General features: G+C 37.3%; 4 protein-coding genes across 5 annotated transcripts; 1 reads left to right on the plus strand and 3 right to left on the minus strand.

Annotated features, from left to right (window-relative positions):
• Nucleotides 1-45: 45 nt before the first annotated feature.
• Nucleotides 46-2,668, minus strand: LOC103322412 (BTB/POZ domain-containing protein). The gene is made up of 2 exons (XM_008224330.3): nucleotides 1,676-2,668; nucleotides 46-1,121 (listed from the first exon to the last, which is right to left on the minus strand). The coding sequence occupies exons 1-2, from the start codon at nucleotides 2,273-2,275 to the stop codon at nucleotides 162-164; spliced, it is 1,560 nt and encodes a 519-aa protein (XP_008222552.1). The 5' UTR covers nucleotides 2,276-2,668; the 3' UTR covers nucleotides 46-161.
• Nucleotides 2,669-4,989: 2,321 nt separating this feature from the next.
• On the minus strand, nucleotides 4,990-16,739 carry PHOT1 (phototropin 1). 2 transcript variants are annotated; one of them, XM_008224321.3, is made up of 23 exons: nucleotides 16,346-16,739; nucleotides 13,699-14,445; nucleotides 13,141-13,323; nucleotides 12,401-12,492; nucleotides 11,477-11,753; nucleotides 11,164-11,377; nucleotides 10,963-11,033; nucleotides 10,451-10,557; nucleotides 10,235-10,284; nucleotides 9,993-10,097; nucleotides 9,791-9,850; nucleotides 9,623-9,712; nucleotides 9,301-9,377; nucleotides 8,955-9,039; nucleotides 8,731-8,811; nucleotides 8,360-8,463; nucleotides 8,120-8,169; nucleotides 7,721-7,827; nucleotides 7,388-7,510; nucleotides 6,392-6,443; nucleotides 5,995-6,107; nucleotides 5,578-5,718; nucleotides 4,990-5,461 (listed from the first exon to the last, which is right to left on the minus strand). In XM_008224321.3, the coding sequence occupies exons 2-23, from the start codon at nucleotides 14,433-14,435 to the stop codon at nucleotides 5,357-5,359; spliced, it is 3,024 nt and encodes a 1,007-aa protein (XP_008222543.3). In that variant the 5' UTR covers nucleotides 14,436-14,445; nucleotides 16,346-16,739; the 3' UTR covers nucleotides 4,990-5,356. The 2 variants fall into 2 exon arrangements, with proteins under 2 accessions (XP_008222543.3, XP_088911719.1); XM_089055593.1 differs by lacking the exon at nucleotides 16,346-16,739 and adding an exon at nucleotides 15,986-16,280.
• A 4,598-nt stretch (nucleotides 16,740-21,337) lies between these two features.
• LOC103322387 (transferring glycosyl group transferase (DUF604)) lies at nucleotides 21,338-23,806 on the plus strand. Its single transcript, XM_008224301.3, has 3 exons — nucleotides 21,338-22,410; nucleotides 22,689-23,231; nucleotides 23,362-23,806. The coding sequence occupies exons 1-3, from the start codon at nucleotides 21,505-21,507 to the stop codon at nucleotides 23,461-23,463; spliced, it is 1,551 nt and encodes a 516-aa protein (XP_008222523.1). The 5' UTR covers nucleotides 21,338-21,504; the 3' UTR covers nucleotides 23,464-23,806.
• LOC148921462 (uncharacterized) lies at nucleotides 23,648-25,350 on the minus strand. The gene is made up of 2 exons (XM_089052173.1): nucleotides 24,943-25,350; nucleotides 23,648-24,142 (listed from the first exon to the last, which is right to left on the minus strand). Exons 1-2 carry the CDS (start codon nucleotides 25,217-25,219, stop codon nucleotides 23,958-23,960), a joined length of 462 nt encoding a protein of 153 aa, XP_088908299.1. The 5' UTR covers nucleotides 25,220-25,350; the 3' UTR covers nucleotides 23,648-23,957.
• Between the last annotated feature and the right edge of the window lie 501 nt (nucleotides 25,351-25,851).

Below are 25,851 nucleotides of genomic sequence, written 5' to 3' on the forward strand. Positions count from 1 at the left end.
ATGCAAGGATTAATTGTAATTAAAAAACTTATTAGAAAGTGATGGTAGAGTAGAATAAGATATGGCAATAGCGCCACTCCAGAAGGATTGATTAAAGCAGGAGGAGAATATACAGAGACTGATCCAGAAAACTAAAGAAATGTTGCTTTTGTGAACTTGGTTCAGCTTGGATAATCACACACAGTTATTTGCAACTGGGTATTTTCCTGCTCCGATACATGTTTAATAAAAGCTCGTCTCCACCAGACCTCAAATGCCTTCTGAATGTTTGGACAGTCGTCGCCCTTGTTTAGAAATCTATCAAACCAATTGAGCAAGATACCCTGTTGCTGCTGCAAGGGCAGTGTAAGAATGGTTTGGCTTATCCCCTCTTCAACCAGTTTCTTATCAATAGATCTAAAAGAAGCCCTCCTCATCCATCCAAAGTCTTCATAAAGAGCTTCTAGCCATGTAGATAGCAAAGAAAATCTTGTTTCTTTGGGCACAAGCAATTGTCTGCTCCCAATTGCAATGCATAGCTGAGCAGTGATTCTACTGATTTCGTGTCGGTACATGGTTGGGATCTTCGAATGGAGGGCTGCGAGCTCCTTCTGATCAGCCCACAATTTCACAAACTCATCACCCATTTTCTTGTCTACCAGAATATCAACAATCCACTGCATGTTATCAGCTTCTCTTGCTATCTCCGCCATTAAAACCCCGCGATCCCTCCTACTGTCATCCATGCCCGTGGCTTCAGATAGGCACAGGACAAGAGAACTCAGACACCGATGGCAAAGATGGTAAAGGGTTTCTTTAGAGACATCAAGCCTATTATTGCTGCCACTGGCTGCATCTTCTCTAAGCAACCGAGAGATGAGAGTCTTCATTTCACGACGAGCCCTATCATCTTTTGCTTGAAGAACACCGGTCAGCAGCCTCATAAAGATCTCATCGGCTCTTGCAGAAGTGGATGGTTCAGATGACACTCTGAGGAGAACTTCACTGGCCAAGTCATCATGAAGCTGAAGTTCATTGAGCTGAGATATAACTTTCCCCTCTTCTTCCTCAGACCATGGAACAGCTTTCAAATACTCCAAGCATGAGCCAATCCCCTCATCATACATGATAGCAGCAGATACCTACAACACAAAAGTAATTGTACAAATATTCAACATCGCAAACTCAATGAACAAAAAACATATTACTCTTCCTTATAGTCCAAACATATCCTCAAGAACCCAAATTAATACAGCTACCCAGCTAAAATCAGACAGCAAAAAATCCCCAAAAAAAAAAAACAGAACAAAAATTCAATCTTTTGCACTGCAAAATGGAAGATGGGACTGTTTGTTTTTAAAAACGTTATTGGTTTTTTCGTTTGCACTTCTGTAATTTTGGTAAAATTAGTTTTGCTTATTTTCAAATTTCGTGTAGCTTTTACACATTGCCCAAAGAAACAGACTTGTTCAGTAAACGAAACTGAATCTCCAATTAATTGGGCTAGCCTCAGAATTTTTCCTGGTATTCCCACTTCTACCATTTATCTCGAAAGTGAAAACCAATAACCAAACAAAAGATTTCTGCCTCACCCAAACACTTTCTCAGCAACCAAACACAGGATAAGACAAACCAGAAATAGAAATGCTGATTGCTACAGTCAAGAAAAGGCAAAAGTAAAAGCCAAAGCACATACCTTTAGCAAGCCCAAAACCCTAGAGACCTCCTCGCCCATGAACCTCCTCTTCAAATCTTCACAATACATCAACACCACAGTTTCCACATAGACCTCAACATCGTCGCAGTCCGAAATCTCGACACAGTGAGAAACCCCGCGATCTTTTCGGAGCTTATCGGCGAAAAACCGGCTTTTCGCGGCCAAAACGCTCTTGTGCACGTCCATGGTGACCCTGAACCCGTCCTTGGCTACCACAGTGAGCCTCACGTCGCCGGATACTAGCCCTCCCCAATTGGGGTTTCGGAACGGTGCGTTTTGGAGGAGTTTGTGGACTTTTTCGTGGACTTTTCGGTCTGCGAGCTTGGAGTCTCGGTGTTGCTCATCGGACATCATCTCGTAGAGGGTTTGGGACTGACTCGGGCGAGTTAAAGACTGAGTCGACCCGGCGAGTTGAGGTGGTGGGGGAGGAGAAGAGAGGGTCTTTGAGGGCGAGGAAGTGGGAGAGTAGAGCTTGGATATGGATCTTGATGGTGAGAATGAGAGCGTTTGATCGGAGATGAAGCCCTGTTTGATCATGGCTGAGACCTCTCGAGATTTTAGTGCGTTCTCGGCGGCCATTGGAGCTCTGGGAGCTCACTGAGAGAGTTGAGTGGCTGAGCAAGAAACCAAGTACTGGGATTCAAGTGATGGGTTCTTGGAGGATTGGAGAGAGAGTGAAGTGGGTAAGAAAATCAATCAAGAAGTGAAATTTTCTGGGAAGGTAGAGAGAGAGAGTGAAGAGGAAAATTATGGGGGTGTGGAGAGAGGAGAGAGTGAAGAGGGTAATTAATAAAGAATAGTTTCCTGGGAAGCAGAAGTAAAATATTTTCCGGGAAAGTGGAGAAAGTAGGAATCCAAGAAAATTGAGAGAGAGAGAGAGAGAGAGAGAGAGGTCTGTAAATGGTGTAAATGTTTAATAACGAACCTAAGAAACAAAAGAAAAAAAAACTGTTTCTTTTGTAAAAGGAAGAAGGTAGCATTATTAGGGAGGGGACTAAAATAGCTGCACACTGGGTACCTTTTTTGTTTTGTTTGCTTTGCTGTAATTATGGGTAGGGAGGAGGAGGAGGAAGGCGGCTATGGACCCATATGTATGATGTAAATAATCTTTTATTAGATGGCTCAGTCTCTGCTTATAAGTGCTAAACTTCATTAGAAAAAATATGAAGCTGTCAGAGGACAGAGGCCATGCTGATGCTGCCCATTAGTTTATTTGTGCCTCTTCTTTTCTCTAAAATGGATCTTACAAACTTATTTTAGATGGGTTTTAGTTTGTTTTGATTTTTGATCTTGGATGTTTGGTGATAATGGTTTTGGTTTAGCCCAGTAGGTTGGAGATTCTTTATGTTTGTTTGGTGCAGAGCAGACTGCAGAGAGTGCAAATCCTGATTTTAGTATACAATAATCACAGTTGGTAACAATGATGATAATAATGGTAACAATGTGAGATTTTTTTTTCTTCTTTTTTTTTTTCCTTTTTATCTTTTTTTTTTCTATTTTGGCTGGGGGTTGATAAAAAAGAGAGAGTTAGTTGCAGAGGAGGACCTAGAAATTCGGGATATAAAAATGGGAGCAGAAGAAGTCTGAGCTTTCTGTGCAGTAGTACACACTGTCATATGTTTGATGCCTGATGCTATAAGCCTGCCATTGCAACAAACTACAAGCATCCAATGATTGCCCCCCTAATCTTAAGGGCGTGTCTCAGATGAGAAACAGTCATTTGGGTTCAATCTAACTTAACAAAAGTTTTATATAACTTACTTGCATCATGTATGGCAATGCCATGTTTAGTTATCAGAATCTATTTTTCACATTGCTTTGTTGAGCCTGCGCCATGCTAATCGCTGATTTTTAACTGCTGATGTATTGTGGGAGTTTTTATGTATTCAATAGTAAAAAATTGTGCGAGTCAACAACGATTGACGATAGCATTATCGTTCGTTTATGTAAAGATGATTTATTTTTAAAGTAGTAGGGGATGCACAGATGACTTGGATGGGCGGGAATGCCACATAAGAATTAACAATGAATGTTACAACCAAGCATGATTATAATTCATAAAACAACATCAAGAGCCACATGGGTGGACCAAACCGAGCAAGGATGTTCAAGACAGCACCAAGAAGGCATCATTGTGGTGTGCAAGGGTAGCCCCATTGGCTTTCTTGTGCAAAGTCAATAATATATAATAGAATGAGGCTTGAGATTATTAATTTTTGGTCAAAGAATGAGGCTTAAGATAAACCGCCCAATAAATGCAAAGAAATAGGTAAAGATGTACATAAAACTAGAGCTACCTCTACCAGTGTGTGAGAAAGAAGCATTAACTAGTTGGGTGACTGTTGGTTGCTTGGAGCTTCCACATGAGCAGCTTGCAATAATTTTGGTATGCATTGCTTCTCACTCACAAATACCTTTTTTTTTTAAGAAAGAAAAATAAAACCCTTCTTCTTCTGTGGGACTTACCACATGACAAAAGACCCACAGGTGCATATGCATATACAACAATTTGTTGGGAGAGTTTTGACCATGTTTTTAACATTCAAATCACAAAAAACTGGCATTTTGTGACATTCTTGCTACTCATGATCGATTTGAAGATTTCTATACATATAAAAGTTCCACACGACAGAATTAGAGAAATTAATGTCCCTTTCTCTCTCGCTCTCAATACTTTTGTCGGACTCAGCAAACATGACAACAGACTTTCAAAAGTGTAATGAAAAGGAGATGTGATATTTCAGCTAAATATTTTGGATACTTTCCTATGAACTTTTCCAAAGCATTACAATTCGTTATGACTTTTCGATTGGTTGTTTTATACAGGTCTAAAACATCCAAGAAAAACCTTGTAAATGTTACCTAACAGTTTCTTTTATAGGTTCCCGTCTTTGTCTGACATGGTAGTAGAGCTTTATTTACATGACGTCTATGTTCGAAACCATCCGTTCTTATTGTTCACTTCTTCGTTGATTTGCAAGGTGAATGGTGAAGGGGGCTGTATCTAATCATTTCTCTCTATCTACATTTGTCTGCTTCTCGGCCTCTTCACAAGTAGGAAGAGACTACATATTGTTGGCTCTTTTCCTGAGAGCTTAAGTTTTGATATCTGAATGTCTATCTGTCTACGTTCGGATAGGCATGTATTCAAACTCACAGAAGCATGAGAAAAAAATGCAAACTTGAATTTGTTGTTGAGACAAGACATCTGGTGTTTCTATTCATTCATAGTAGAATTGAGCCATGGTGAACAAAGAAGTAGAGAACATGCATAGATAAGAAGGACAGAAACATAAACAAACAGGATGAATGAATATAATTTATTTACAAAATTTTTAGAGTACAAACTGACATAGATTACAGAAACATTACACTTCGCAGACATCACACAAAACAATTGTTAAAACCCTGATCAAGTTCCATCAACAAAGTGCAACAGCATCCAAGATTAGCCCTCTATGAAATATTGTCAACCTTAACGCACAAGCAGATCAATTAGTTTGACCTGAATTCTTCAGCAAGATGATGGGGGTTTTCCAGAGCCTGTCTTCGTGGTTTCGCAAGTGAGATGCAGTTCAAGTACTCAAATGTGCAGCAGATGATATTTCTAACTGAGAAAGCAAACAAGGTATAAATCATGCTGGCAACAGCATAAACCTTTTAGAAAATGTTTGTCTGTAAATCTTGCATCTCAGGATCCACAGCATTCGCTTCCTTTTCGGCTTCAGTTTTTGCAAAGAGAGGTGCATCGAGTTGAGGAGGTTTCTGCACATTAGTATAACCTTATTGAATTTTCTTAATTTATAAGCTTGAATTACAATTCACATATATGATACATTTTATACTTCATGCATTGCAATTTGCAAGGTTTTTGGTGTTACCATGGAGCGGACGAGAGCCCAGTTGACACCCTTGAAGAAGGGGTGGCGCTTAATTTCATTTGCTCCTTCCTGTGAGCCCAGTCTATTTTTGGGATCGCGGTGCAACAACCGATACATTAACTGCTTTGCTTGAAGACTTGTCTGCATCAAGACACAATGCCTTTAGCATATAGAGAGGTAAGTTTTCACTCTGTATTTTCTATATATGTTTAACTCAGAACTCTAGTTTGGTAAGGAAAAATGAAGTCTATGTTCTATGAACTACTATATTCTATGGATCCTAATGACTCCTCCAACTACAACATACAATCATAAATACGTTTTGAGACGCATATGCACATACAGACATATATATATGCAAAGAAATACACATTTATATAGGTATGTATATGCATACATGCAAACAGTAAATCTCACCGATATACTTCCTGGAAACTTAAGATCCTTGTGAAGAATATTGGCAAATGTCTTTTGCCTTGTTTTTCCCCTGAATGGTGTAAAGCCATAGAGCATTTCATAGATAAGAATACCTAAAAAAGGATGCAGTAGATCAGCAAATTAAGATGCCAGATGGAAGGTGATTAGTTTAAATTTAGTCTTGCATGTATTTGTGCTGAAGTAAATGCTACTATATGCTTTCTTGTTTAGAGTCCAGTCATTCGATGCACAACTCATGCAAATTCAGTAACAAATTTGAAGAGTTACGGTATTCCCATGATCAGGAGATGAAGATATTTCCTCATCATTCTTATGCACAGGTTACATATTATAAGTAGAAAGAATCGTTGAACACAAAATAGAATAAATTACTTACCAAGAGCCCACCAGTCCACTGCACTAGTATGGCCTGCTCCAGTTATGATTTCCTGCAAGTGGAAAATACATAGAGCAGTCAATATAAAGATTCTGAAGTTTGACATAACTTGAAAGTTTTAATCTATTCGCAATTTAATTGTGAAGAGAGAAACATCTCATCAGGAAGGTAATGAAACAGTTTTGGTGAGATGTTGGTGACAAACCATCTCATTTGAGAAACAAGGACAAGTATATCTTCTTACTTCCTGATGATGGGAATTTTATTTTACTTTTATCCTACATAAGATATCTATACCTTTATAAACTTACAACTGTAGAACATTAAATCATCTGGAAGGTATAATGAAACAAAATTCCATTGAGATGGGAGGGTATCGGAAGCAAGGATAAATTTCCTATTTCCTTCCGGCTGATCAGGATTCTATACGACTTGATTCCACATTAAATTTCTACACTTTAACTAGCACAACTAGAAAGTTAGACCTTAGCAACCAAACTCCTAATGGTAACTGGATTAAAAACTTTCAAGCCTTAGTATGTTATGAACTTCATCAAGATGTTTTCACTTTCTGTATGACTAGCAATCAAACCAGAGGAAGCTTAAGCAACTAAACATGGAGATTTCTCATGTATAACTAGCAATTGAATGATTTCCTGTGGCATGTTATAGAATGGAACATAACAAGGGAATTCATCATAGCATATGCAACAGAGAAATATTGAAGTTTAATAATTTGCGTTACTGGTGCTTATGTCATGCACTTTTCCTATTTAAAAAAAGGGCAATGATTTCCCCACTCCTATTTTATCCACTTACACTCCTTTTTCTAAAAAAGGAGTGTAAGTGGATAAAATAGGAGAAAAAGGAGTGGGGAAATCACCACTCTAAAAAAAAGGTGTTGGTTATTTCAAGATAAGGGCATGAAGCGTGCATTTCTTCAATCAAGGAACTATTAAGAAAAATAATTAAAAAGATCATGACAAAGTGTCAGACCGGAGCTATGTACTCTTCAGTGCCAACAAAGGAATTTGATGCTCTCATTGGTTCAGCCATGAAGATTGGATTCTGTTGACCTTTATGTTGTTTTTTCTTTTCGTTTATGCTTGGGAGTAAAAGCTGAAAGAAGAACATAACCCAGTTAATAACGACTCTAGGAGGTGCCAATAAGATGAAATAGAATGGTGTCAATTTAACCTTTTATATTTTAAACAAAACCAAGGAGTGGAAAAGACTTTTTCTCGTCTAAAAATATCAAGGAATTTTTCTTTCAATTATTTTTTCTTTAAATAATAAATCTCCGAAGTAAGAAGATTAAAGGTGCGATACCTGTGGTTTGCAAGATGTTAAACAGGATAAATCAAAATCTGTCAGGGACACATGCCCATTGCTCTGAAGTAAAACATTTTCAGGCTTCAAATCCCTGTAAATTATACCTACAAGGAAGAAAACCAGAAGGGTCAATATAATAAGTTGAAGATGGAAGCATACATATGTGATTACTATACTTTGTCAGGCAACTGCATATTAATATGCTGGGAAGTTATATATGAAATATTCCACTACAAACTTGAATTTGGTTTATTAGATATTTTAAAAATTCATGCTGTCAAATAAAAATTTCTTTAAATATTAAATATTAATTGGTATTGCATAATCGCGTCATTGTCCTTATTTATATGCATATATTAAATTAAAAAAGATGTGTGAATGATGCACACAACTTACCGAGACAGTGAAGATACTCCAATGCAACAACTACCTCTGCAACATAAAATCTACAAGCATCAACAACACAACACAGAATTCAGTCAGTTCTTAATAATGAAATTCGTAAGACCATAGAATGGGAATCAAAGTATCACACACTTGACCAACTAAAATTAGATATTATTTATTTAGCATCATAAAAAAATTTCCAATTGTGTCTTTTACCTAAGAATTATTATCATTTTTCATGTAATTTACCTCACAGAATCTTCCTTAAGGACCTTCGTGGGTTGTCTATCCAAAAGCACGAAGAGTTCTCCACCAGGGTAGTAATCAGTAATCAGGCAAACATGTGTTTTGGTCTGCAAAGAATTTATAGATGTTGGAGTTTGAAGAAATGCATATGTAAGTAAAGCAACATCATTGACTCTTGGAAACTTGAAAACCAGCAGCAAGCTAAATGCAATGAGCCAAAAGCAAGAAAATGAATTTACAATTGCAAGCAAAGGTTTCTCTCTAGGGTGCTTAATCAAATAATTATCACCAGCAGTACGTCCTGACAGTTCCTCCAATTATCAGTAATTTGTAACTATCTTTTTATAGGTATTATTTATACTAGAGTTTCTAACCTGAAATGATGCATACAATGCAGGAAGAAAAGGGTGATCCAACATGTCGAGGATCTCTCTCTCTGCACAAGCTCTGTGCACCTGCAAGAAAGGAATGAAAGGAGTCCTGTAAAGAGATATGAAAGTGGCAGTTTAAAATGTTCCTAAAAACTTGACGCCTAATGATGAGTAAAAACAAGGTAAGCAGGGTAACACAAAATCAGTTTCAGATTTTCACTACGTACCTTGTTGCGATTGAGCATGATGCCCTTATCCATAGCCTTCATTGCAAAGTAGTGGCCAGTTCCACAGAGTTCCACCAAATGTACACTGACATAAGCACATATAATGTTGAGTGATTAAGCTGAGTTCACAATTAAAAAAACTGTTCTTACTCGTTAATGCATCAACCCCATGCCAGGGAGGCATGAAATTTAGTTAAAACATGGCATGAGAAGTTAATATTAAAGATCTATAAGTTTTATCATTCAATGGATTTGAATCAGATCCACCATGTAATTAAAATTCATCAATTTCCATGTACTAATACTGAAAATCTGAGGTAAAAATGCGACAAAAGAAAATATGAACCTGCCAGTATCACCAGATCCCAAGGGCTTTATAGGCCTAAAATGTTTCAATCCTATCTGCTCTCCACTATCTAGAATCTGCAATATCAGGGTTTACTCAGAAATCTACCATGATATAGCGGATGAAGATATTCAAGAAACACAATAGAAGAAAGCCCTGCTACTTGTTTTAAACAATTTATGTAGAAGATAAATCCATGTTATGTTTGCCAACTGATAATATACTTGTGAACCAAAGTTATTATAATGGATTTATGAAAAAGAGAGGTGTTTTTCCATTACATGCTGCCCACTAACCCATGCATAACTGAAAAAATCAATACCTTTTTGATGGCTCTCCAATAGGGGCTATTCTTTCTATGAGGCTTTGGGTGAACAACCTTTGAATGGTTCATCCACAGATCTTCTGGTTTCTGCAGGTAGAGAAAACTGCTGTCAAATTTGTAAACCTGTAATATTTTAAAAGACATGGATTAACAACAAGCCATTACCATATTTCCATCAGGAAGTTCTCTTGCTGCGTCATCAACATTTTCTGCAGTTGCTCTGACCTGACAGTAGACATCAAGCAAATTTGTAAAACTTATAAATCCTGGTGTATATTGTATACAATAAGTTTAACACTGGAAAGACATTCAAGAGCATAATTTAGGAATATACAATAGAAATGAAAATTATGAAGAAAGTTCAGACCAGTTTTTCACTCTCTTTTACGGTATCTTCAGGAATAGAGTTTTTCAGGGGCTCAATGTGCTCACTGCCATCTAGTTGTACCCCAATAAAATATTGAACTTCCCCCTGTTTACATAAACAAGTAAAATGTCATATGTCATTCGGTTCCACCATCTTTTCTGTTGTTGGTATTTGTATGTTTGTTTTTTATTATCAAACAGTAAGAGTGTTTTCTTTCATCTAAAGATTATCTGAGAGAGTACCCTTTGATCACGCATAGGCTGCAGATGAAACACGTTCCAGAACTTTTTACCTGAATTGAGAGCAAAAGACTTTAGCTAATCACAAAAGTGTAAAAGTTAACTTTTTATTAGGGTTCAAGTTCAAATTTAGCATTACTATAAAAATAATGTTAGGCCTTCCACAATGAACTCAGTCTTTCATGCTATATACATTCAAAATTGCAAAAGAAAGCATACCACTTTTCGTATAATTGATGAGCTGTACAGTAACTTCAGTCTGGTTGTCAATTGCATCTCTTATTTTCCTCACAGTTGCTGGATCAGTCTCAGGTCCTTGCAGGAACCTACAACATCCAAAGCAACAACATAAATCAGAATGCTCTTCTAAGTTCTAAAATTTTGGGATGATCAGCACTGGAAAAGCAAATGCCTTTGATTAAGGTTATTAGCATCATTGAGTACCTAAATGCTACTTGCCAGACCAGCAAAATAACTTAGCTTGTAGCTGAAATGCATTTACCAAAGGAACGTAGAAAAGAGCATGGAGGTATCATTTGTATCCTTCATGATCTGTATTTCTCTATCTCCATCTTACTAAGTCATTTCCATTGCATTGAATTTCAGATGTCTAAGTTTAAATTACCAATTTTATCAAAGTGCCATTTTCAAATGAAATTCAATTTATATTCAGGTTTAAGTGGCACCAATTTACTCTCTAATGGGAACTTATAGTTTATAAATAAGCACACCTGCAGTTTCTTCCCAATATTTCTTCACGACTGTACTCCGTAAGCTCCAAAAAGCTGTCAGATGCAAATATCTGAAACACAAACACTCAGAGATATCACATACTTACATCTTGCATCTTCGTCTCAATGGTGAAAATTCATATCACAAAATTTGTATAGCATTGTTAAAATAAAGCCAATTGTTTTAAATGGCTATCTTACAATGGGATTATCAGGCAGCCTCGGATCAGTAATGACGAAGTTTTTCTCTATACGTTCCAGTGTTGTGGCAAGATCAATACCCTTCCTCATTTCCTTTTGTCTTACTTTGTCATCAAGACTGTCAGGTCTCTCCTCATCATTGTCACTCTCATAGGTATCCACTGGAACTCCAGTGTCAAAGCTTTCCTCAATGGTACGACTTTTCCTAATCCTCCTACAGCATGGAGAAATAGGATTGGAAAATAAAAGCCTTATTATTTAGGTTCAACTAAGGAATGTAGAGTGAATGTTGAAGTTGTGAATTAAATTATACCCCATGAAAGAAAGTCGGCTAGTTTTTTTCTGTTTCTTTTCAGGCAACTCGCTGATACGCTGCATTGAGATTTTAGGATGATCCCCACGTGAATTCCGTCTAGGTGGAGCCACACTCTCTGAGTTTCTCCTCCCTAGCGTTTCTGTTCTCTCCTCTGTCCGGCCACCTCCTGACTTTCTAAACAAGGGGTGATTCATTGACTCGCTAAGTGACCGGGGTCTTTTCACTGCCTGCACTAGTTCAGATACTGAATTTGAAGCCATTTCTTTCTGACGAGCTGCAATAAGACCAGTTATCAGTTAGCTCAAAGAAAAACTGGAGAAAGAGTTTTATGCCATGTCTTATCACTTCAAAAACTAAGACAATCTGGCAATTATTGTCATGATTCACGTTTAGTCCATCAAGTGGCAATGTCAAATATGCCGGTGGGGTGCCATATTCGGATGAAAAAAGCTAGAGTTTGATGGCAATTTAGCACAAAAACCTTTGACTGGTAGAAAGCAATACTATGTTTAACAACATTTATGTTGATCTCTACTACCAAACCGATGCTCAGTTCAAGTTCTGGCTTACTTTAGAGAAGATAAATAACATAAATATAATTCACAGAGCATCCACGTTCTTGCTTGAAACAAAAATTATAGTGTTCCACAATTTCAACTTGGGCGGTTGCAATGAGACAACAATGGGAATGAGAAATTCTATTCTGTAGAAATACAGATTTCTCCATTTCCGATTCGGAATTAAATGGTTTTTTTTGTTGTTGAATATTTGTAGTAATTGCAAAGCCCACAGGAGCAAATTTCTTTATCAGTCTCTTCATTTTTTATCAAACAGTGTAGTTCATGGCTAATATTGGTTCAATTATTTGCCCCAACAAAATCTGGTAAAGAAAACAAAAACAGAAGGGGAAGGGTACAATACCATCATATCGAATCAAAGACTCAGGCAATCCATTAGGACGCAGCATCTTATCCTTGGACCCCTCAGTATGCTTGCTCACCTCCACTTGCATTCTGCCAAATCAGCAAACAACGTATCAAAATTATATCCCATGCATGCAAAAAATTCCCCATCGAAGATTCCCCCCTTGTCTTCCATGCCATGTCCATGTCCATGTCCATCCATCACCGTCCATCGAGTATCGAATTCGAATGGCAGCAAGAACATATACATGGCTACTTGGCAAAGTTCATGACAGGAAGGTCCACAATCCAGTGCAATGATATCGAAATTGAATCTGGAAAGTGAAGTCGATAGAATGGGGCTGCCCAGTTTGGAACAAAAGTAGGATCATTATTATTAGACTTTACGTGTGTGTATGTTTGGCCGCTTGCTGCTACTCAGTCAATCAGGTGCTTGAGCATGTTTCTACAGTAGAAATTCTACGACCCCACACCCCATGATTACATAAACCAATTAAAAAATTTCTCTTATTTCATATGTTTTGTTGTCGGACAGTAAATTTAAACTTTTTTTTTTTCATATTTGATATGTTATACTGTTATACTGTCAATTTGAACGGTAACTTAAGCATATTATTTTTGTATCAACTTTATTAAGTAGATCATTATTTCAACATGTTTGGCTTACACATTGGTAATAAGTCAAACTAACATTCAAATATAAGAAGGAAAAAAAGATCCAAAAAGAAAGAGACTAACCCAATGAATTTGAGAACTTTCCCAGTCTCGTCCTTGATGGGGGCAATAGTGAGTAAATTCCAAAAAGGGGTCCCATCTTTCTTATAATTCAGTAGCCTCCCACAGTAACTCGTGTTCCTTTCCAAAGCCTCCCTTATCTGCGCCACGTCTTCCGGGTCCGTGCCCGCTCCTTGTAAAAACCGGCTGCAAACAGTGGACCCCACAAATCCCAAATTGTCAAAACTACCCTCCTCCCAATTCAGACCGTTATTACCGTTAACAAAACCCTCCCAAAAAAAAATTAACACAGTAAAAACACATCAAAATCAAGCAAATGTAGTTGGCCAGTGTACTGAGCTAGGCTATCATTTGCACCCAAGTTCGTTTGCACTTAAGTTCCAGTTCTTTGATAAATTAAATTAATATAAAGTGAATTAGGTCAAATGAGGAGGGTGATGAGTTTCCGAGCTTGCATCCAAGTTTAAGTATTTAGTAAATTAGATTAATAGATAATAATTTAGACTATCATTTGTATTGCGATGAAGGAAAAAAAAAAAACCGACAAATGTAAAACAGTACCAGTTTCTGCCGATAACCTCTTTGGAAGTGTACCCGGTCATTTTGAAAAACCCGGCACTGGCGTACATAATCGGGTAATCGGGTTTAGTAGCGTCCGAAACCACGAACGTCTGCTGAAACGTCGACAGCGCGTCTTTCAAATCGTTCGAAGCTCTCGGAATCCCTCTCTCTTTCCCTCCGAAGACGTCGTCCGACGAGAACTCGCCGGAGCTCTGAACCGAATTGTTCGATGTCCTTCTAGAAGAAGCGGCGCCGCTCTGACCCGGTTTGGAATTCGGGTCGTCGGGTCCTCCCGAGGTCCGAGCGCCCACCCCTTGCAGCTTCCCCGTCTCGGTGTCCGTCTTCAGCACCAGCCCCCACTCCGCGGCTCTCTGAGCGGCGTCGTCGGAGGGAGCAGACGACTTGTCGTTCCCATCGACAGCGGAGATTGTGTGGTGAATGGACGGTGGAGATGGGGCTGTTGGGGGGGCGTCGTCGTCCTTGAGGGCCAACCATGAGGTGGTGATGTCGTCGGCTCGGGTGGACTTGGAGGTGAGTTTGGGTACCGGCTCGGGTTCGAGGGTGGTGCCACCACGTGGGTCTATCCAGCTTTGCCACGTGTGTTGGGAGCGGAAAGGTGAGGTGGAAGTGGAGTAGGTGGAGGAGGAGGAGGGGTTGAAGACTTCGAGGGAGCCGCGTGAGTCTCTTGGGAATGGTGGGATGAGAGAAGGTGGCGTTGTGTCTGGTTCGTCTTCCATAATATTATCTCTGCATGAATATCAAATAACAAAAGAAAAATTATTAAGTCAAGCCTGCAATATAAACCTTGTATAATTTTATCTAAACCCTTACAAAAATAATAATAATAATAATAATAATTTTATCTAAACAAATGTCATGTGCTTATATCACCATGTCCATGAAAATGATGTTTTGATATTAGTATCATAATTCAGATGTTAGGTTGTAAATCTAAATTACTCAAAGAGTCTGACAATATAGCATGTTTAATTAGTTCCGAGCTATATCATCAAACTTCTTTAAAGATCATTTTTACAAAAAATCAATCACATATGAAAAAAGTTATCCAACAATTTCATTAATACCATACTAATTTCAATGTTTATCGGAAGTTTTGTCGTTTAATCATAGTTATATGTAGCTAAATAATGTCTCATTTAGCTTCTGTTTTTTTTTCCGCATGAATATAATAGTTAAAATGGGACAAAAGTAAATGATAACAATGACAACACATTGCAAGTTGGACCCCGATATGGCTAACGCCTAGAAGATATTACAAAAAATGGGAGTGAAATAGAATGAATGATCCATGTCAACACACATAAGTGATAGACAATTGTGGACTAATGCTTATTTTCCTTGCACTCAATGAGCCTCATCTGTGGGGCTGCAGTGTGTGAGAGTTGGTGTTGGATGGCTGGCTTTATGAACAATAGACTCGGGACAAGAGTGGTGATGTGCAAACTTTTGGATTGATGTGGACTTAGAAACAAATCAGTAAAGCAAATAGAAGGAATTTCAAGGGGTGTTTATGTCATCTCAAGTCTCAGATCACGTAACCCAACTGATGACTTTGGGTTAGTTAAGTTATAGATCTTTTCTGAGCACCTCATATTTCTAAGGGCAGAGTTTGGCCAAGAGAGACAAGTTAGGTGACTGAAAGAATAGACATGCTGGGATGCACTTTGAATTTCAATGGCAAACTGTACCGACACTTGAACAAGAGGTCAGGGTGGGAGCTTAGATTGGGGCTGTGTGCCACCACAGTCCTGTCTTGCTTTTGGCCATGCCCATGAGTGGGAAATAATTCACAGAAGACATGATCACATGACATTTAACAAAAGCTTAATTTGTGTAAGTCATTGAAACATAGGCACAACATAAATTCATATATATAGAAAAATAAATAACTTAGGCAATAAGTTTGCCAAGCCAAATTAAGCGGAGATGGAGAATTTAAACAGACACCTTGTAAATTAGGCATCATTTTGGCTTTGGCATATAAAGTCTCAAGAAAAAAAAAAAAAAAAAACTTGTAGCTCAAGTAGTTATCGATCGTATTATTAAAAAAAAAACAAGTTTCAATGACGGTTTTAATTTATCAAAATCCAGGATCCCAGAAAAAAAACAAAACAAAACAAAAGAAGTGATCATGTTGATGAACTGAAACCATCATTGAACCTAAAAGCTTGTTTGATTCAATTTTCTTCCATTTTCTGAGGAACCCAGATGGAATATATTATTGTAGAATTGAAGAAATAGAAGAAAATAAGATGGCAAGTAGTACCTCAAGTGAACTTGTGTGCTGCTGTTAAAAACAATTGTCCTAAGAAGAATATATACTCAACTACTCCATATATATGGCAAATAAGCTTAATTTTGATGGGTTTATTTGAAGAAAATAATTGGGAGAGAGAGGAAGAAGAGAGAAGGGGACGAAAAGATAATGGGCAAGGGAGCACTTTTAATGGGCAAAAAGACTGAGATTAGAGAAAACACAAGAAAGATAGAATGATTGTCGGAAAGGTTTGGCCTCCCATCCCTCCCCATACCAAACTCTCACATGGCTCCTGCACATATTCCTATAACAAAACTGCATACCTTCTAATTATATGTATAGTTTTCTCTGCTTCTAAATCTCTCTTACCTTCAAAGATTTTCTGGCTGGTTTATTTACAGAGTGGAAATGGGCTGGCAGGCAGCAACAAAAGCAGAAATAGAAGCAGAAGCAGAAGCAGAAGCAGAAAGCAGAAAGCAGCAGCAGATCTAAGAGGCCTTCATCAAGCACAGCACGTTGGGAGCTCGCTCAGCAATGCTTCTTATGTTTTTGTGTCTCTCACTAGCGGCACGTATTCATGTTCTTGGTAAGTAGTACAAAATACGAGACCAGATAGAAAGTAAGATTTCTAAGATTATACATTGGAAAAGAGAAACAAAGGAGATATAACTATATATATATATACACACACAGCTCGTGGGGAATCAAACTTTCTCGAATGTTCATTAGGTTTTGTAACTTTGTTACCATTTTTTTAAGAACCAAAAGATTATCTTTTTTGGGTCTTCAAAAGCTGCTGGTGGCTTAAAAACTTTACTAGGGTTGGATAACCTTTCCATAAGTAGTAACTACAAAGTGAAAGTTATGGATAACTGTTTAAAGTTTGATAAAGATAATTGTAGTTGTAGGAGCACAATTGTCCTCGGGTGAAACCAGCACATATACAGAAAGTAAAGAAAGTAGTGGTGGTGGTATTTGTCTCGAGTCTCGACTTGATTAGAAGAAATTTCAAGTTCGACTCACATGAATGATATCGTTCGATATCTAGTTGTGACTAACTCTAGTATGACAGTGTAGTTCTATTGGCCCACCAAACGTAGCGTAAGGGTGCAAATGAACGAATTAAGAAAGTTAAAGGAATCTATTTATGCTTGGCAAAATGTATTGTCTTGTTCAAAATCGCTCTTTCAATTTTTTCTAGTTTTCAAAATTATGGTATCATCAAAAGAACAGGAGGAATAGAAACCCGAATCTATTCATGATGGATACAAGTTGATTGTTGGTTCATGATGAATACAAGTTGAGATTGGGAGAAAACCTTACTCGTTGTATACAAGGGCTATTTCAATAACTCAAATCATGATTAAGAAATGCTAGATACATGTTGTAATACTCTTAATTATTTCTACATATATAATTGTGTAAAGTTAAAAAATATATATTATATATATAAATGTTTACATGTCTAAATTTATCTATACAAACAACTTATAAAAATTATTGGAATGACATAGATGGATGTCATTTACCTTTCGGTTATTATCTTCTATATATAAAACAAAAGGCAGAGAATGGTAAAACATTCAAAATATCAGAAAATGTCTTTGGTTAATGCAAACATTAAGAATTGAAATTACTAATTAACTGAGGATAATATGGTAAATTCACACTTTTTCATATTTAAAAAATTAAAATTAAAAGAAAAATCAGATGAACACAACTTCCCATTATTTTTTTAATTCTAAAATAATTTTAAATTTTTTATTAAAAAAAACTCCTTACAAGAGCGGAAGCGCGTGCAAAAAAAATAGTAATAAATATATAAATTCAATCGTTAATTAATATGAGAAATTATTGTATGATACGGAGAAATAGTTTTGTCGAGAGAGGTACATACGATTATTTATGTTATAAAGCATTTACAATTTTTTTAAATTTATTTACTCTTTTTGGGTAATGACAAAGCCTTCACAAATTACAATTTAAAATCAGGGCAACATGAACCAGGCTAAAATAAAGTGAATATATGATACTCACACATTAATTATGTGGTACTCACACATGTGGTAGGTCCCATGGCCACGTGAACTACTTTTTTTACAGAACATCTTATCCGTTCACGGCTTGATGGGATCACATCACAGACAGCCCCATTGTTGGTGAAGTACTGCCTCTTTCCTGGTAGGCCCCACTGTGGTCTGGCAGATAGAACCAAGATGGTCCCACCGATTGTGATTGATTGCTATTTCTTGGAGTTGGAGGGCATGGGAATCATGCCGCCATGTGGTGCCATAAAGTTCTAAAGAAGCCATTGAGCCACACACTAACCTAGACTTGTCTGCGTCACACTGGATCTTTCTCTCTCTCTCTCTCTCTCTCACACACACACTTTGATGTCATTGTCAATTTCTCAATTGTTTGTGGGCTTGATTTGGGTCATGGGACTCATGACCCATGTAAGACAATAACTTGGTTATGGCCCAAATTGGGTACTGGGCTTTTTCCAATTCTTGGCACAATGATGACTCAAGCACTTTAGGTCAATTTGTGGGCTCCAGGTTGCTTTACAACCAAAGGATAAAAACAACCTTACTTGTAAGAGGAATAACATTATTTTACTATCTCCAAATAGTAACATAATGACACGTGAAAAAGTCATCTCATGTGTCATTGTGTTATTTGTTGGAGATAAAAAAAAAGTGTTATCTCCATTGCACGAGAGTCTCTCTCCAACTAAAGACGAAGGGTCCAATGGAACAAAGGAACTTTTAGGTTCTTGTGGCCTCAACTCTCATGGTAAATTACTACTTGTTTGTCACTCTCCATGTAATATGAAACACTTGTTAGATTGGCCTTTAGTGTTATACGTTGAGTGGCAGGTACCGTCAAGTTAAACATATTATTAATTACTGTTGTGAAATTATTGCAAGCGCACAATCCATACAAGTAATATAGAAATAAGTAGAGTGTCGTTCCCACGAAGACTGTAATTTCCTATTAACTACCAATTATGATTAATTCAGAAGTTTATTTGAATAGATGATTAAAAAGATTGATTGATTTAAGTAAACTAAAACAATTATGAAAAATAGCAATTTAATTAATGATAGAAAATCAAGATGATAAGACACTAGAGCATCCGATTTCACCATAACCAATTCCACTTAATTCTTATAGCCAATTAACCCTAATTACTACCCATGTTGATAGTTGGTTTCTCCTAATTCATTTGATATCCCTTCTCGGGCTCAACCAAAAGTATTCTTAATTAACAACCCATTCTCTCTTGAGCAACGGATTTAGAAAACCAAGAACCCATTAAGTTCTATGAGAACTTGTAAGAAAACTGCATGAGTCATGTTAGTCCATCTCGGGCACTCATTCAAGACATGATATCTGTTATAAGAAGCAAACACCAAACATCTCCTCTTGGTCTCCACTTGGATCATCAAATCAATTAAATATTGGCCAGATATTCAAAGCATTAAGAACAATAATAAATACTCAACATGGAATAGTAATAAAAAATTAATATAACTATAAAAATGAAGTATTCATGGTTAGGCTACATTGTAGCCCTAGCAAGGAAAATTAGTTCAGAGAATTGTTGTCATAAAACTGATTTGGCCGATGGATTTGATCTCTGGATTCTCCACAGCAACAGAACAAATTCTTGGCTCTCTTTTTGATATATTTGTCACTGTATGAAAGTTGTATGTGGGAAGATGATGGTGGAAAAAGATGATGGTATGAAGAGATCCTAGGGTGACCTTATATAGTATAAAACAACTAAACCTTACTTCAAAAAGGTCTAGAAAAACTCTCCTAAAGCAAAACAAAATCTCAAACAATTAAGGAAACAAACTAGGAAAGAATTCTTCTTTGACTTGGAAACACGTCAGCCAACTTGCACGCACGTTTTGGGGTCGTTCCACTTCCTAGAAAATTCTGGAAAAATATGAGAAACGTAGCTTTATCTCTAACCAAGCATATATTAACGCCATTAGGAAAAATCAGAAAGATATTCAAATCTTCAATCTTCCACAGCAGTGCAGTTCTGACGAGATTTCAACTTAGGCTGTCTTGACCTGCAAGTCTGGAGCATTTAGCTTGGTAGAAAATTATGAAACTTTGACACAATGATCTTCAATGTCTTAGTTTTCTTCTACAATTGGCCTTACACTAAAATGCATTCGAAAAGTCGATTTTCAGTTGAAATCTTTCCAAGAGCGCAGAATAGCTGAAAATAAGGAAAGTAAAGTACTAATACTCTTTTTAATTAACTTTCCCTACAAAACCTATATATAAAAGGTATACAAATATAGGAAATAATACACTTATCAATTACGAAACTTGAATTATTGACAAAAACTTGTAACACGACATATTTTAATTGTGCTACATCCCACTCAAATTAAGTGGCAGAGCCAAGTGGGGCAATTGATCCCAATAACTTTTTCTTTATTCTCAACTATCCTCTTTGCATGCGCTTCAGCGCCTGCGAGAGGCCTTTTTTAAAAAAATTTAAATTTATTTTAGAATTAAAAAAATAATGGGTAGTTGTGTTCCATACAAATATGATCCATTATCTGATTTTTCTTTTAATTTTAATTTTTTTTAAATATGAAAATGTGAGAATTTACCATATTATCCTTATTTAATTAATAATTTCAATTCTTAATATTTGCATTAACCAAGGGCATTTTCTAGTATTTTGAATGTTTCATCATTCTCTGCCTTTTGCTTTATATATATAGATGTATTAAATATGCAACTTTAATTCTATTGTTTGAGTTTTTCTTTAAATGGAGGGGTAACTATTTTTTTTATTTAATACATGTGATATTTAGGGAGGGTTGAATCGAACACAAGACCTCAAATGCAAGGGTAATTACTCTTCATTTATTTAATGAAATGTATCAAAGAGTTTTTTGTTTGTAAGACTTTTTCTTCATAAGGTGATATTTTAAATTTCTTCATAAGGTGATATTTTAAATTACTATAATTTACAGGAATAGGAATTTGAACTCAAATGCAATAAATGGACACACGCTCTTAGCCACTTGACCTAATCCACATATATGGGTAAGAGTTTTTATATTGCTCTCATAATGACAAATTTCTTACTCCACCACTACACTCAGTCAATCACGTGGCATGACATTTCTTACTCATTTTTGTTTTAAATACAACTTCCTGCTCACATTCAATTGCTCACGTGCTAATCACGTGAAAGAGTACAGGAATTTCTCATAAAACGTCCTGCATCCCCACAAACCATACAACTTTTTTTCTTCTCCTAGCAATTTAAAGTTGCACATACATACCCGGAGGACACGACCAAAATGTGTCATTTAGGCAGAAAGGTCAATTAACTACCGTGTTCCTCGCATTCAACTTCGTTCATTCCACAACAGACTTTAGGACACTTAACACACCACCCTCCATCTCTCTCTTTGATCCGAACAATTTTGAGAGGCCAACTAATCTTTCTGCCACCTCCTTTCTCCAAACCAAACTCATCTCAAATGGGAGGCAGCAGCATCAACAACAACAACAGCCACAAATTTGAAGACTCTGAGAAGAAATCAGCACCTGCAGTGGCCCAAATGATAGGCTTCAGAGCCACCCTCACTTGGGTTTTTCTCACCGTTTCTGTTCTCTATGTTCTCTACTCTTCCAACCACCTCCTCTATGATCGTCAAGATTGTCCAACCGCCGTGGCACGACATCTTGAAGGCCTCTCCAATGTCACTACCTCTGATATTAAACTTGTGGAAAATAAAGAAGAAGAAGCCTCACAAGTACCTGCCCTTGCACAAAGGCCTCGGAGATTCGATACAGAGCTTAAACACATTATGTTTGGGATAGCAGCTTCGTCGAATTTGTGGGAAAAGAGGAAGGAGTACATCAAAGTGTGGTGGAGGCCTAAGGAGACTCGAGGGGTCGTTTGGTTGGACAAAAGAGTCAGGACTAGAAGAAACGAGGGACTGCCCGAGATTCGGATTTCAGGGGACACCAGAGGATTTAAGTACACAAATCGCCAAGGACAGAGATCTGCATTGAGGATTTCGAGGGTGGTTTCGGAGACATTGAGGCTCGGAGTGAAGGATGTGAGGTGGTTTGTAATGGGGGATGATGACACAGTTTTCATGGTGGAAAATGTGGTGAGAATTCTCAACAAGTATGACCACACACAATTTTATTATGTAGGAAGCTCATCGGAGAGTCACATTCAGAACATATTTTTCTCATATTCAATGGCATATGGTGGAGGGGGTTTTGCTATAAGTTATCCCTTGGCAGTGGAGCTGGAAAAGATGCAGGACCGGTGCATCCAACGCTATCCGGGGTTATATGGCAGTGATGACAGAATGCAGGCTTGTATGACTGAGCTAGGCGTGCCACTTACCAAGGAAACTGGATTTCATCAGGTAAGAGTAGCTATTTTTGTTTTCACCAGTTTCGCTGAAGACGCCAATACAGATCCCAAAATTCTGGATCCCAACAGATGTGGCAATGTTTCATCTGTTCATTTATGGACACACTTTAAACTTTTATTTCCGACTTAGAAAACAGTCACATGTCATTTGGTAGCTTTTACATTTCTCAATATGGATGAATTGTAGGAAGAAATTCCAAATGCAAACTGTGAATTGTGTGTGTGACCTTCATTTGCAATTCTGAAAATGCTGTTTGTGTGGTTGTGCAGTATGATGTGTATGGAGATCTGCTAGGCCTGCTGAGTGCCCATCCTGTGACTCCACTGGTTTCCCTTCACCACCTTGATGTAGTGGAACCAATATTCCCACACATGACCCGAGTGAAAGCACTTCACCATCTCTTTCAAACCGTCAAGCTCGACTCAGCTAGTGTTATGCAGCAAACAATCTGTTACGACAAAGATCGATACTGGTCCATCTCCATTTCTTGGGGTTATGTAGTTCAAATCTTTAGGGGAATCATTTCTCCAAGAGAACTAGAGACGCCCTCAAGGACTTTTCTGAATTGGTATAGAAGAGCTGATTACACAGCATATGCATTCAACACTAGGCCTGTTTACAAGCATCCATGTCAGAAGGCCTTCATTTTCTACATAAACTCAACCCGGTATGATGAAGGTAGGAAGAAAATTATTGCTTACTATACTCGTCAAAAATTCCCGGTTCCTCACTGCCGATGGAAAATGGCCTCACCAGAAACAATTGATACTGTTGTAGTCTTTAAAAAGCCAGATCCTCTTCGTTGGCAAAAGGTATGGCATTATTTGACACATGATGTAAGAAAGTTTGTTTTTCAGGATTTGTTAACTAAAGATGCTTAGCATTAAAAAAAATTCCACATTTGTATAATTCCATTACTAACTGAAAGAATATTTTTTGCAGTCACCAAGGAGAGACTGTTGTAGAATTCTTCCGTCACAAAAGAACACGACCATGTACCTAATGATTGACTATTGCAGAGTAGGTGAGGTTAGTGAGTTGTAGCAGCAATAGAGAAACATTTCCTTGATCTATTTTTGTATCTGTTTATTTTTCCCACTTTCCCAGATTCTTGAGGGATATAGGAATAAGATCAATGGAAATTTTTAAAGGGAAACAGAATGCAGAAGGCACTTGTTAGCTTTAGTGTCAGCAGAAAGTCAACAGAAGAAAATTTGAATATTTTCAATCGTGAAATGAGCCAGCTACATCTGGGAATTCATTGCTCTTACATTCTATGTAAATTTGATCCAAGCAAACCATTCACTATTGTTATCTCTATAAATTCTAACTACAAGAAGTTCCTTGCTGGTTCGTCGGCGCAAGGTCAAGCAAAACCAAGTATAAACGTCTCACAGTTTCCCCCATGAATCACAGTTCTAAACTTTTTACACCTACAAAGTTGGCTATTGGACTCTATCTCAGTCCCTAATACAAGATTGACAGAAATAGATTCCTCAAAGCTATTTTATTATAGACAAAAGAAAATTGTCCTTCAGTCATTTTTTCTCAGCACTTGGAACTTCAGTTGCCTTGTTCACTGTGAGATTCTGAGGAACCGAGGCTATTGGTGACATAGCAGCAGCTGCCAAGATTGCAATATCAATTCGAGTCTCGTTGAGAGGGAGTGGTATCTCAGTTTCACGTATAGCTGTAATTCTGCCGTCAACGCTCACCACTTTTACTGTTTCCAAACAAAGACAACACAAAGAAACAAATTTAAGTAACAGATTAAGATCTATCTCTTGTGTAAGTCTCTTATGCAGCCATGCTAATGCTTATTGCTATTTTATTTCCCTTTCAAATCATATACAATAGTACAATTTCCAAAACAACCAAAGGAATAACTCAATTTTCCCTCCCACGAAACTAATTTCAGAGCAAACAGAAAATACTCATGTCCCCAAACAGCAGCCTATTTTCACAAACAGAATGAAGACGAAATTCCAACAAGCAATTATCAAGAAACAGAAACCCATTAGAGAAAGAAAGAAGAAGAATGAAACCAAAGGCTTGAATCTTTGTCCAAATTGCTTTTCAAATAAACGAACAGTAAAATTTCTATACAGAACTGAAGTACCAATTTCCAAAAGAATCAAAGAAATCATAGGTTATACCATTTTTCCGCAACAGCAATTTGTTTTCAGTGAACAAGAAATCAAAGCAAGAACAGAAACCCATCAAAGAAATCAAGCAGAGAAAAACAAGAGATTGAAACTTTGTCCCAGTTTGTAATACCTGAGAGTCAAACACAGGAGTCACATGTAACAGTTTCCAAAAAAATCGAAGCAACAACTCAATCTTCACTCCCAAGAAACAAATTCCAGACCAAACAGGAAACACCCATTTTCCCAAATGGTGATTTCTTTTCACAAGCAGAACGAACAAGAAATCAAAACCATCAATTACCAAGAAACAGAAACCCATCAAAGAAATCAAACAGATAAACCCAAGAAATCCAAACTCTGTCCCAATTCGTAATACCTGAAACAGAGAACCACCAGAGCACAAAGAGGCAGAAGAGCACAATCACAGGAATGACATGGATCCACTTCTCCGCCGACACCGATCTCCAAGAACCCTCCTTCTTTCCGAAGCCGGAACGCGGATCGTAGTGCGGAAGGCCATCTGGGTTTGTTCTTGGAGTGTGGTGGTGGTAGTGCTTCAGCTGCGGTTGCTGTGGAGCTGCGCTGCGAATGGCCACAACAGCATGCTCTTGATCAGGCACTCGAGAAGAGTAAGACCAAAGTCTCTGCTGCATTTTTTCTTTTTTGGGTGGATTTGTGGGGTTATGAATTGTGAATTTACGAGGGTTTTGATTTTAGGGTTGTTTGTTTGTTCGGATTTTTAACGACTTTGGGCGGGAATATTTTTGCAAGTGGAATGCATGTGAGTTAGACCGGTCGGTGACTTGTATTGTAAGGAACTAATATATGGACACCCATTAATTTGATTTTTAGACACCCAATTCCATAAACAAATCTTTGTTGGTGTGGCAATTTCCAATACAACCCTGTACACGATTTGAAATCCGCACGATTAAACTTTCGAGTCAACCCACCACTGACCCATTTATAAACTGGTGGGATTTGGGTCAATCCGCTAAAATACCTATGTAACTCACCAACCCATTTCTTTATTTTTTCTTCATTTTTTTCATTTTTTAAATTACTTTTATTTTTCTTTCTCAATCTTCATACATAGAGACATGCAAAATGTAATCACTATTTTATATAAATAAGAATAAAAAAATGCAATTACTTGATTAAATTATCAAAATTTAGCAATTTTATTTATTTATTTTTACTTATTACCACTTAGCGGGTTGACCGACACAACTCGAAATCCGCACAGAAAATTAACAAGTCAACCCATAAATGACACGTTTAGTAA

This window comes from Prunus mume, linkage group LG1 (genome assembly GCF_029339155.1).
Source record: "Prunus mume cultivar Tortuosa linkage group LG1, ASM2933915v1, whole genome shotgun sequence".
NCBI classification, from domain to species: domain Eukaryota; kingdom Viridiplantae; phylum Streptophyta; class Magnoliopsida; order Rosales; family Rosaceae; genus Prunus; species Prunus mume.